The sequence below is a fragment of the Salvelinus namaycush genome, chromosome 32, assembly GCF_016432855.1.
Source record: "Salvelinus namaycush isolate Seneca chromosome 32, SaNama_1.0, whole genome shotgun sequence".
In the NCBI taxonomy this organism is placed as follows: domain Eukaryota; kingdom Metazoa; phylum Chordata; class Actinopteri; order Salmoniformes; family Salmonidae; genus Salvelinus; species Salvelinus namaycush.
In genome coordinates this window covers 18554599-18567929 of record NC_052338.1, presented here as the reverse complement: position 1 = coordinate 18567929, position 13331 = coordinate 18554599, and the positions used below count along the sequence as shown (strand labels likewise).

Here is a 13331-nt window from a genome sequence, read left to right as displayed (position 1 = left end):
GCCAAAGGCATAGAATAGTCACCATCTAATAAACTGAATATGTATGCGTTTCCACAGCTCCCACTAGTGGCAATAAAGAATAACGCCGCAGCTGTAGAAATGTCATGATTTAATTCAACATAAAAGGCAGGGATGAGCACTGCATAGGTATTCATAATTTACAATTCACTTTCTTACAAAATGAATATTCAAACATTCAAAGATGTAGATACCACAAATGTACAACATACAAAAGGTGTCGATTTTAAAGTCAAACTGCAGAGAATTTCCAAAACAAAACTAACCAGTACAAAAAGCCAGAACAGATTGATGGTTTATCATAAAGTCAGAACTGATCACAGATCAGTTTTATGATGGCCCCCTGCATAATGGTCAATGTTAGGATATCAGCAGGGTGGGCTGATCCTATATATTTGTGTAAGGTCAACTTCATTCCAGAGTGATATGAGAAAGGCAATTTAAAAATTTTAAAATAATAAAAAATAGGTAAACATCTGAATGTGTCCCCCAATGGCATCCTGTTCCCCATATAGTGCACTACTTTTGACCAGAGCCAAATGTGCACTCTTTAGGGAATAGGGTGCCATTTGAGATGGAACCCAACTCTCTTTTTCTCTGTTCATCCAATAAGAAAAGGGAAAACAACAAATGTTCATCTTTGAGACTCCAGTGTTTATGCCTTTATGAAAATAAATACACTTAAGCTGTGGGATGTGTCACTCAAGCAACATTAAAACAACCATTAACATGTTTAAAACAATTTAAAAAGGCAACAAGGAGCTCAATGTGAACGTGGTTTAAAAATAAGAAGTCTAAGTTTGGTCCCATATTCACCCATTTTAACAGTTTGTCTTGTGAGTTGCTATGGTCTACAAGGCAGTGAGATGCTTAGTTTCAGCTCGATCCAATTGATCTCAGTCAGTCTCGTTATGAACGGCAGTGATTAAGCTCAGCTCAGTTTGGTGCTTAATCACCTGATAAAACTAATCTTAAAAAAAATATTAATCATCTTACCAGAGTGTGCATTTCATTGTCATTATGATAAAAAGGAAAGACAAATAAATACCTATACTGTACATAAGAGAAAAGTAAAACCCTTTTGAAAATAAATAGCCAAAGTGTTTGATGAACTCAGAAGACCTTCAGAGGTGTCCAGGTCCTTTAACTCATGTTGGAAAGTCAGAAAGCATACAAAGTCCTTGAAAACAGTAGCAGACAAAACCAGAGATGGGAGTATTGGTGTGAGATGGTGTCCGGAGGAACAGATTGTCTCCACCCTCCATCATATTATCTCACTAACCAAATCTCTCCCTCTACTCTCCAACATTCCCAACCCTTCTTTCCCTCCATCTCTCCCTTTCACAGTCTCAATCTCTATCCACCTAATAGTTTCTTACTTATCTCTCCCTCTGTCTATCCACCCCTTCTTATCTCAATATATCCTATCCCTCGCTCCCTCCCTCCTCCTCTCTGGTAGAACATACGGGCCACAGTAACACAGAAGATATAGTAACTGTAGAAGATAGATTTGTTTGATAGAGGCCCAGGACCTCCCGATCGTCCTTCTATCCCGCCATCTTTTCCCTCTTCCCTCCATTCCCCTCCTCTCTCTGTAATAGGCAGTAGATAGATCCATTTGAGTCAGTCTTCTTTCCTCTTTTGTCCAGGGAGGCTGCAGGTCTGCTCCTCCATGTCGTAATGGTCCACACTGAAGCCGTTGACCAGGGGGGCTGTGTGGGGGGTAGAGGGGGTTGTCCTGGAGGAGAGGAGGTACTCCTGAGCAAAGTCTGGGTGCTGCTCCACGAACCGACAGAAGTCATCTACAGATGGATATAGAGAGAGGGAAGGACAGAGCGAAAGAGAGATCGTAATTAGTGTTGGCAGTGATCCCGTTAGTTGGACGCTCTTAACCTGAGTGATTTACAGTTAGTGCATTCAACTTAAAGTAGCTAGGTGAAACAACCACATATCACAATCGCAGCAAGTACAACTTTTTCCTCAATAAAGCAACTATCAGCAAAGTCAATGCTAGTTAGAAAAGACGAGTGAGAACGTTAGAGCAAGAAAGGGCATTAGTGTGTGATATCACCGTGTGTGATCTTCCCCGCGTCAAGTGTGTCGATTGCTGAGAACAACTCTGTGACGTCGACCTCTGCCACTCCCAACGCCGTTCTCAAAATGGATGCCAGATCCTTTTCCACGATCGCCATGTCCTCCTTCGCCTCGTACATCTGACCAGGGTCAGGACATAGGACAGTTATAACGTTTTATATAGCAGACGTTTTATATATTATCTAGGTATTTCTATTATAAATGCCTTATAAGAGCAGACAGATGTTATAACGCTGTCAAAGAGCAGACATTGGGTTAATATAGTGCTTCATAGGAACTGTTATAAAGCTTCATTGCCTGTCACTCACCCCAAAGGCCAGCCTGAGGGTGTCCATGGCTTTAGAGGGTTGACATGCCACAGACAGGGCTATCACATACTCCCTGATGTCGATCTGACCATCTCCATGCTTCAGAGAGGGAGTAAGGGAGAGCGAGGGAGAGAGAGGGAGTAAGGGAGAGAGAGAGAAAGAGAGAGAGGGATTAAGGGAGAGAAAGAAAGGGAGTAAGGGAGGGAGAGAGGGATTAAGGGAGAGAAAGAAAGGGAGTAAGGGAGGGAGAGAGGGAGTAAGGGAGGGAGAGAGGGAGTAAGGGAGGGAGTAAGGGAGGGAGAGAGAGGGAGTACGGGACAGAGCAAGAAAAGAACATTAATGGTTATTTATTTCTCCTAATTTGATTGATTGACTGAATAAAAATCTGTGTGTGTGGGACACTATGTGATTTATACACTGTGTGTTAGATACCTACCTGGTTGAAGAGGCTGTGTAACTCTGTGAGCATGTCCGTCACAGGTAGGTCAAGGTAATGAGCAAAGTCCCCCAATCCCAGTCTGTATCCCCAAAGCTTCCTGGCTTTGCTAGCCTGCTGCTCTAACACTGTATCTGTCGTCCCCGCTCTCAGCCTGCACATAGAAAATACATGGTTAAGAAATACATTTCCTACTGTCCAGGGTTGTGGCTAGAAGCTTGGGTTTGTCCATTTAATGCAGCGGTATTCAAAGTCTGGGTCGCGAGAATTGCAGTGGGGTCACCAAATTAAATATATATATATAAAAATTGGGAACCAGTACAGATTATTTTATGGGACAATATACAAACTTCATTGAGAAATAATTTGAAATTTGATTGAGTAAATGTATGTATTGGTTGTCTTAATGTTGATAGGAGAGATGAGAATGTAATGAATTGAAGGTTATTTGTTAATGTGAAAATAAACATGTACCGGTTTTAAGGATGTGTCATTAGATTTGGGGTGGGAAGAATTTCTGGTGCCAAAAATGGGGTCCCCGCTGAAAAAGTTTGAAAACCACAGATGTAAATGGCAAAATCAAGTACATCTCAAATAATTTGAAATACTATACTTTCTAGTATCTGAATGTATTCAACACATTCCTTTGACATAGATCTGCCACTTCCCTTAGTACTATTTCACAGTATTATCAGAAAACCCAGTAGTATTTCCTAGTAAACCCACTAGGATTTCAGTAGTATTACCCAGTATTATCAGTAAACCCTGTAGGATTTCCCAGTTCGACCAGTAAACCCAGAAAATATTCGTCGTAGTATTTCCCAGTAAACCCAGTAATATTAGTCATAGTATTTCCCAGTAAATCCAGTAATATTTCCCCAGTATGACACCCTTAAAATGTCAAAACGAGGAACAAGAGATCACTCATACCCTACCTACCCATTCAGACACCTAAACAAAAACACAATGTACGATTTTAGAATAAACATTTAAACATTTTGAAATGTTCTTATTCATTCAACATCAATGTTTTGTTACATCAGCAAAACAATTCTGTTTTAAAAACTATTAAGGACCTGTAATAACGCTTAACAACCAATAGTAAAGTAAACTCCAACTCACCCGAGCCTTCGCGCTAGTCTATTGAACTGCAGTAGGCTGCTGTTGCTAGGGACACGCATTGGGCCCTTTGCTAGGCTCAGCTGGCAGTCATCAAACGACAGGTCTGTGATGGGCAGCTCCAGGGCCCTATCAAAGCACAGAGAGAGCAGTCAGAACCCTCCCCCCTGACATGTCAGATATACTGTATATGTGGCAGGCATTTAGAGAAGTATAAGACACACAGATAGCCAGATGTAACCTGGGGAGGCCACACACACACACACACACACACACACACACACACACACACACACACACACACAACTAACTTGGCCATGATGCTTCTGACATTATTGGCGAACAGAGCAGGGTTGCTCTTCTCTTCCTCAGAAGGAGTGTAGAGAGGCAGGTACTGCATGGAAGAAAAACTCATTGTTATCACCCGCCCATCTTCCATTTCTCTTTCTTCAAGAAAGATTGGACGTCCGTACGCAGTAAGACGCCCCACTATGTAACAATGGCGTCATATTTGCTGAGTCCACCTTTAAAAAAATAACCGTTACCTCAATCTCTATGGGGTTGTGAAACTGGCACAGTGTCAGCCACAGTATCTCAAACCTGAGTGGAAAGCGAGAGAGAGTAATCAGTTGATTCAGAAATTTAAAAAAGGGGGAGGGGTGATGAGAGAGAAGTTGTGCAAGGGGATATTGTGAAGATTAACCACAGGCCTAAAAATCTATCTAAAACATATTGCCAGATGTGTGCCGTTTTTGAATATTGATTAGTGATTGTCAAGGACGCACAGAAATCCCAAAATGTGTGGAGTTTTTGTTTGCAATGTGTATAGGCTAAGAGAGCTTCATCAGCTGTTTATTGATGAAGTGTTGTAATAGTATGAAAAGAAAACATATTTGTTGAGAATTACAACACAGGGTACAACGTCTATTCTAGCTCCTAAAGGTGCAGTAGCCTACCTTGGATGTTAAAAAATATGTTTTTATCTGCAGTTTTTCTATTGCTATTTATTCTGTTACCAATCAAATTGACATGTTAATAGTATCTTCTGATTTCAATTATTATGTCTCATATTTTACCCAAACGCAATCTATTAGCTTCCAAAATACAAGTACTGAAAGTATATCTAGCTGTCCGATAACGCATTCTGATTGAATGGCTGGTCCTGTACTTTGTAAAAACAGAGTACATGTTGGGAAAAGATCTTGGTTCCTTTCTAAACATAGCAATGTGAATGCAAAGAGGACTCTGTCCACAAAATAGGTGAAGTGAGCTGGCTAAAGAGTTGAGTCCTCATTCAAAGGCAAGGGCAGTGTGAATACAAAGAGAACGGAGTTCACTTTAAAGAGGACTGAGATCGGTTCTTTCAAAGAGGCCCTCACTAAGAGAGAGACAGAGATGAAAATAATGAGGAAGAGATACTCACGCTCCAGGGCCTTGCCATGTCCACGTGATCGTATCCTGTCGGAAGAGGAAATTAGTTACACAGCAAGAATGGGGCCTACACAGAGGCTGCATCTCAATACTTTACACTGGCTTCCTCTCCTCTGCGGGCCAGAGACACAGACGCATGAAAAGGGATCAAATCGTACGACGTACATCATTGTCCGTCAAAAGTGCAACTCAAGCCAACTATTTTCAGACGAGTTCCGACGAGTTTTATCTGTCTAAAGACAGACCATTTGTGCATTTGTCAGACAATCTCTGTTGTCACTCATCTGTCAACAGATAACTCTCATTGAAAAAGCATTGGCTCCATCCAAAATACTCGAGCACAAAATCACAGTGTGCTCATGTCCTAAATGAGTGACACACAGCAGGACTGGCGCCTACACAGAGGCTGCATCTCAATACTCTACAGAGGCTTCCTTTCCCCTCTCCGTCTACAATGGTCTGAAACCTTTGTACAAGAGAAAGCAACTTGGGGCATGGTCTATTTGAGACTTGCTTTGACTTTTTCAGTTATGTTGTGCTATTGCAGGTCAAGAGGAGAGGACAACATTGTAGAGATGAAATATCACTCCGCACGAGTATGAAGCCACTCAAAACGGACACAGACTGACGCCTTGAGAAGAGAGAAACTGTCAACGGACGAAGGGAAGGAGAGGGGAAGGAAGGAGGAAGAGGTTAGGGGGGTAGGATGACCTGAAATATTCTGCTTTTACAAAATGTGATGCTGTTTTCAAATGAAACACAATACCTTGCTCTTGTTAAAGCTTTTAGAATTGATTTGTTTTTTGTACAATTAAATGTACAATATCAAACAAGATAATATAAATCATAAGACAGTTAAGTATATTCTTCTGTATATCAAATTATATATACATGAACTTAATTTCCTTTAGACTCAGACATTAGTTAGACCTGTCAAATTTTAGTGCGTTATTGAGTCACTGCTGTTACGAGGAAGAACGTATTTTCACGCCACTAATCTACTACAATCAACGTTTTCCAGTCTTGGTGGGGCGTTGCTTCTTTTTTTTTCATTCAAAGTAGGAATGGAGAGAGGGTGGTTTGGAGGAGAAGAGGGAGGGAAGGAGAGTAGCTTACCATTTTGTTGGGGTAACGTAGGACTACTGGTTGGACTGGAACTGCTGGAATGAAGGCCCCTGAGAGAGAGAAATGTTACCGAGTGAGCTCGAGTGTGTGTCTGTGCGCATTTGTGTGTGTGTGTGTGTGTGTGTGTGTGTCTATGTGAGCATATTCATACTCTCCCATATATACCGTATACCGCTTATTTGGAAATAGCCATGGGATGATTTTTCAATACTGTTGTAACTATCATTTTTTAAATAAATGTGAATATTATTACTAGGTACTTTAAGTATACTGAAAAAAATATATAAAAAGCAACATGTAAAGTGTAGGTACGATGTTTCATGAACTGAAATAAAAGATCTCAGAAATTTTCCAAACGCATAAAAACCTTATTTCTCTCAAATGTTATGCACAAATGGATTTCTCCTTTTCCAAGATAATCCATCCACCTGACAGGTGTGGCATATCAAGAAGCTGATTAAAAAGCATGATCACTACACAGGTGCACCTTGTGCTGGGGACAATATAGAGCTGACCCTATTTAGTCGACTGGTCGATTGTTTGGTCGCTAGGCTGTTGGTGGGCCGAGCAGTCTAAAATATATATGTTTTTATGGCATATGAGACACCGGTCTGATTCCCTCCTGTCAATGTTGAGTAAGGACGTACACCTGATTATACATAGAAGTAGGCAGAGGCAGATCACCACTGTGGAACTTCTCAAAGTAATAAATTATTCACCTCAAACAGCAAGTAAACAAAGTCTGTTCTTACATGCATTGAGAATGACATTAGTTCCTTAACTCAGCCTAGTTGAAAAATCTTTCGAGCCCTCTTTCAATAACCACTCACCGTGAAAAGGGTAAAAAAATAAAATAATTAAAGCCATGCTCTGATCCAGTGGAAACGTCATAAAATAGGCCTAGTTGTGCATTCGGTTTGCTAAATGAGTAGCTAGCTAGTTAGTTATCTAGCTAAGTGGTTAGCTTGTTTCATAATGAATCTTTGCTTGGTAACAGCAGAGAATCTCCCCCTGGATCAAGAGCCTTGCTGTCTAATATTTGTTTTGTGTGTAGCAAACTGTCAGTAGCATTTTTGAGTTACTTGTATAACTAGATGAGCTGGGATGTCTGCCCTGTAAATTGTTTGTCAGAGACTGTATAGAATGTTGGCAATGACTTAGTTAGCATTTAACTAGCATTCGCCATGGGATTTTACATGTACTTGTTTGCATTGCTAACCTTCACATTAGAGACTCAGTGAGGTTTGAAAACCGTGCCCTTTGTGTTCAGTGCTGCTATTACCGAATAACCTGGGATGGCATAAGTTTGGTATGAAGGTATGACAATCTGGACAACGCCCAAGCCTAATTCACACTCGGTGGATGACTGACATTCTGACAACCGTCTCTGTGTGTGTGTTTAAGATGACTGACAACCTTCCCCCTGAGGACACACAACGTCAAAATCCTGTGTTAATGGTTACAGTTTTATACAGTAGTACAGCCTGGTCATGAAACTGCTGGAGACTACCCTGACCTCTGGGTGCAATGGGACCATTACCACTAGGATACTGTAGGAGTTATGACTGGATGATTATGTAGGAGTATGGAGAGAGGGATGAGGAGGTATGAGAGGGAGAGAGGAGAGAGGGGGCGAGAGAAAGAACGAGGGGATAGAGAAAGAGGGAGAGAGAGGGGCATATGCATGTGAAGATCGGTGTGAGATTTACATTTTTGTACAGCAGAGAGGAAGAGATGAGGGAATTCAGAAAAGAAAGAGAAGATCAGACAAAAGTGAAAAGAAGGGAAGATGACAATATGATTGAGACATACTGTACGCCAGGGCTGTTTGGCAGAGAACCAGTGAGAGGACTAAACAAGAGACACATTGGACAGCTAAATCCAGACAAGACTGAGGTACTTATTGTTGGAGCCAAAGCACAGTGAGAGAATTTGGCCTCACATTTTAATTCACGAGCAATAAAGGTAAAACACCAAGTAAAAAAACCTAGGTGTTGTTCTATTGGTTTTTAAATCAATCCACGATTGTTCACCCCAATACATGTCAGACATGTTTTTAATTTATGTACGCAGTAGGTCCCTCAGGTCCTCTGGCACTGGCCTTTTAACTAGAGGCAGCCTTTAGTTACTATGCTCCCAGCCTCAGGAAAAGCCTGCCAGAGAACCCGAGGGGGACCAAGAGGCATGGAGAGGCAGCCTTTAGTTACTATGCCCCCAGCCTCAGGAAAAGCCTGCCAGAGAACCTGAGGGGGACCAAGAGGCATGGGGAGGAGAGACTGAAACTGTGGACAAAAAGAGATCTTAAAAAAAGCTTTGCTTTTCCTTAGGGTGCTTTTTAGTTGTTCAGATTTGACTGTTATTCTTTAGTTTTCTTAATCCTCTTAAATATTTCATTTTATTTTCATTGTTTTTATTTGTTTTTTCCTGTGACGACCATTGTACTGCATTTCTGAAATGTGCTGTATAAATAAAAATGGATTTGGACAGAGACAACCCAGAGTTAAACTAACAGCTGGGTTTAAAGGGGCAACACTACACAGACGGGAACACGCTTAGATAAAACAGGGATTTACAGCTCCAGTCAGATTTGGTCAGTTAAATTCCTAATATATAACTATTTACCTTTGCCATAGCCCAAAATATAAGAATGTTACTCCATTGTTTACAAACAACAATGTATGTCTTTCCTTGCATCTGGAGCCCTGTCTATGAACTTGTGGTGACATTTCCCTAGCCCCATCCCTCAGCTGTATACCAATCACAAATGGCGAGGACACCATTTTGTTGTTTTTCGTTTCCCAGAATGTCGCTTAACTGAACAGGGTGAGACAGGTTTAGAAAAGCATGGCTTATGGGGACAGGACAGTGACACAGGGGTAGAACAGAAGGGATTACTCTGTGGGGACAGCTACAATGAAGAGGGGTACACTAGTGGGAACACACACACACACACACACACACACACACAAAGCGACAACACACACACACGCTGAACAGAGACATGCACACCTAAACAGAAATACACACACATGGAAGTGCACATTCAAGACTCACATACACAGTGACAGGCACAAGGGGTGAAACCCCACTGAGACTCTGTAATGCAAACATTAGCAATGAGAGAGAGGGCGAGAGAGACAGACACACACAGAGCCAGAGAGACACACACAGCGAGAGAGAGAGAGAGTCGGCGCGCGCGCGAGAGAGAGAGAGAGAGTCGGCGCGCGCGCGAGAGAGAGAGAGAGTCGGCGCGCGCGCGCGAGAGAGAGAGTCGGCGCGCGCGCGCGAGAGAGAGAGTCGGCGCGCGCGCGAGAGAGAGAGAGTCGGCGCGCGCGCGAGAGAGAGAGAGTCGGCGCGCGCGCGAGAGAGAGAGAGTCGGCGCGCGCGCGAGAGAGAGAGAGTCGGCGCGCGCGCGCGAGAGAGAGAGAGTCGGCGCGCGCGCGAGAGAGAGAGAGAGAGAGTCGGCGCGCGCGAGAGAGAGAGAGAGTCGGCGCGCGCGAGAGAGAGAGAGTCGGCGCGCGCGCGAGAGAGAGAGTCGGCGCGCGCGCGAGAGAGAGAGTCGGCGCGCGCGCGAGAGAGAGAGAGTCGGCGCGCGCGCGAGAGAGAGAGAGTCGGCGCGCGCGCGAGAGAGAGAGAGAGTCGGCGCGCGCGCGAGAGAGAGAGAGAGTCGGCGCGCGCGCGAGAGAGAGAGAGAGTCGGCGCGCGCGCGCGAGAGAGAGAGAGTCGGCGCGCGCGCGCGAGAGAGAGAGAGTCGGCGCGCGCGCGCGAGAGAGAGAGTCGGCGCGCGCGCGCGAGAGAGAGAGTCGGCGCGCGCGCGCGAGAGAGAGAGTCGGCGCGCGCGCGCGAGAGAGAGAGTCGGCGCGCGCGCGCGAGAGAGAGAGTCGGCGCGCGCGCGCGAGAGAGAGAGTCGGCGCGCGCGAGAGAGACTCAGAGCAACTGAGAGCGAGAGAGCGACCCAGAGAGCGACACAGAGAGCGCGAGAGAGAGCGACACAGAGAGCGCGAGAGAGAGCGACACAGAGAGCGCGAGAGAGAGCGACACAGAGAGCGCGAGAGAGAGCGACACAGAGAGCGCGAGAGAGAGCGACAGAGAGAGCGCGAGAGAGAGCGACAGAGAGCGCGAGAGAGAGCGACAGAGAGCGCGAGAGAGAGCGCGAGAGAGAGCGCGAGAGAGAGCGCGAGAGAGAGCGACACAGAGAGCGCGAGAGAGAGCGACACAGAGAGCGCGAGAGAGAGCGACACAGAGAGCGCGAGAGAGAGCGACACAGAGAGCGCGAGAGAGAGCGACACAGAGAGCGCGAGAGAGAGCGACACAGAGAGCGCGAGAGAGAGCGACACAGAGAGCGCGAGAGAGAGCGACACAGAGAACGCGAGAGAGAGCGACACAGAGAGCGCGAGAGAGAGCGACACAGAGAGCGCGAGAGAGAGCGACACAGAGAGCGCGAGAGAGAGCGACACAGAGAGCGCGAGAGAGAGCGACACAGAGAGCGCGAGAGAGAGCGACACAGAGAGCGCGAGAGAGAGCGCGACACAGAGAGCGCGAGAGAGAGCGCGACACAGAGAGCGCGAGAGAGCGCGACACAGAGAGCGCGAGAGAGAGCGCGACACAGAGAGCGCGAGAGAGAGCGCGACACAGAGAGCGCGAGAGAGAGCGCGACACAGAGAGCGCGAGAGAGAGCGACACAGAGAGCGCGAGAGAGAGCGACACAGAGCGCGCGAGAGAGAGCGACACAGAGAGCGCGAGAGAGAGCGACACAGAGAGCGCGAGAGAGAGCGACACAGACAGACAGACAGAGCGACACAGACAGACAGACAGAGCGACGCAGACAGAGACAGAGCGACGCAGACAGACAGACAGAGCGACACACAGACAGACAGAGACACACAGACAGACAGAGAGAGACACACAGACAGACGAGGACCTGGTCAGCATAAAGAACACATACCAGGCTTGAATGTGATGAGGCAGGATCTGTTGGTACACGTCCCCTCTGGAAATATCATTATCTGCAAACACACACACGTACAGTACACACACGGTACTTATCTAAATACACAGTACATTGAATTAGACTTCAAGATTGAGGAAGGTTGGTCTTTACATTACCTGAGGCCACTCCCCTCCAGCGTGGGCTCTGCGTTTGATCTCCTCGACCGTCTTCCTGCGAGAATCCTGGTCCGACCGCGACACGAACACTGGTCTTATGAACTTTATCAGAGCTGGTGGGGCAGGGAGAGACAGAAGAGGATGAGGGAAAGACATTGGGGAGAGAGGGGGAGGTGGGGGAAGGGGCAGAGAGAAAGATGGAGATAAAGAGAAAGGGAGGGAGGGAAAGAGGAATGATAGAGATTAGTGATTAGCACAGCATAATATCAATATAACTATAATAATGTTATAATGACAATATGGTCATCATTAACACCTGGTCTCACCACCTCATACGGTTCCTCTCTCCAACCGTCATGTCCACTCTGATAACCTCACTAACACACACCAGTCACTATCTATCAGAAGACTATGGTTCTCACCGCCCCTGACGGAGACTGAGGGGGTTTCTCAGTATGCATACTACCGTGCTCCACACTCTCATGCTCCGAGTGCACTCTCCTACAACCTCTTGAGTACATTCTTGTGAGGTTGAGTGTGTGAAGAACGCATAAAATAATACATTTGAGAAGCAGTCACACTCCCCCAACTGTATTAACTCACGCTGCACCTCCCCATTCACTGAACCTTCTTCCAGCCAGGACAATAGCAAGCATAGACGATACAAGATGTACACAAACCAAACGTTTTACTTCAGAATTATAAGCTAGATATGTGAACTGTAATAATCTAGCTAGCCAGCTAGCTAGTTAAACAGGCAAAATGTCCTAACACTAATGTTATGCAAGGTAGATGTACATTTTTTGTGGGTAGCTACCAATTCTTCGTGGCTAGCTAGCTTTCCAGTTTGCCCTATTGACTTACTATGGACATGGGACTTACCCATTCACTGAACGGTCTTTCAGCCAGGACAATGACAATAGAGACGAAACAAGATATACACAAGGCAACCGTTTTACGTCATAACTATCAGCTAGCTAAATGTGAATTGTAACAATATAGCTAACCAGATAGTTTAAAAGGAAAAAAATGACCTAAAACTAATAATAGGCAATAGATTCGTGGGTAGCTAGCTAACTATTCTTTGTGGCTATCTGGTTAGCTAACAGTAATAGCTAGCCAGTTAGCCCTGTTGACCTATTATGGGCTTGCGATCTACAGTACGTAGGCAGGTAAACAGGCCAAAATTAACAGCATTTATTTAATAACGTATCAAGATCAAATACTGTAGTCAGGCAACACATGAGATGTGAAGAGGTAACACATGAGATGTGAAGAGGAAACATTTCATTGCCAAGTCGGAGTGTATTTTCTCTCGCTTCCGTTCAAATAATGGCCACCATTGATTTGAACAAATTTTGCACATTTTTTAAAGTGGTTGCGTTATATTTCTTTGCATACCTTCCGTTGAAGCTTGTGGTTGAAGCTTGTGCATCGATGCTTCAAAATATGTATAAACGGAGTACGCATTCGAGAAGTGCCCTCCATGCTCCGTTTCACATACTTTCATTTGGACTCATACTCTGACCCTCCCGCGCTCCAATTTGCGTGCTTGGAGCACGGTAGTATGCATTTTGAGACACACCCAGAGAGAAATTAAGAAGACTGCGGTACCAGAGAGAGAGAATGAAGATCAACAGACCGGGAAAGAGAGAGATGAGGAAGACTGTGGAACCAGAGAGAGAGAATGAAGA

At 45.0% G+C, this 13331-nt stretch overlaps 1 protein-coding gene across 1 annotated transcript in view; it reads right to left on the bottom strand.

Moving 5' to 3' along the window:
- Positions 1–92: 92 nt before the first annotated feature.
- The window catches only part of LOC120027523 (lysophosphatidylcholine acyltransferase 1-like), a 30960-nt gene continuing 17721 nt past the window's right edge, over positions 93–13331 (bottom strand). Inside the window, exons 4-14 of the mRNA XM_038972487.1 lie at positions 11638–11750; positions 11477–11537; positions 6523–6581; positions 5399–5433; positions 4521–4575; positions 4287–4369; positions 3979–4104; positions 2857–3010; positions 2421–2519; positions 2090–2231; positions 93–1820 (exon numbers count right to left, since the gene is read on the bottom strand). Of these exons, the coding sequence (XP_038828415.1) occupies positions 1642–1820; positions 2090–2231; positions 2421–2519; positions 2857–3010; positions 3979–4104; positions 4287–4369; positions 4521–4575; positions 5399–5433; positions 6523–6581; positions 11477–11537; positions 11638–11750 (1106 nt within the window). The 3' untranslated portion in view covers positions 93–1641. The remainder of the gene's footprint in view (positions 1821–2089; positions 2232–2420; positions 2520–2856; positions 3011–3978; positions 4105–4286; positions 4370–4520; positions 4576–5398; positions 5434–6522; positions 6582–11476; positions 11538–11637; positions 11751–13331) is intronic.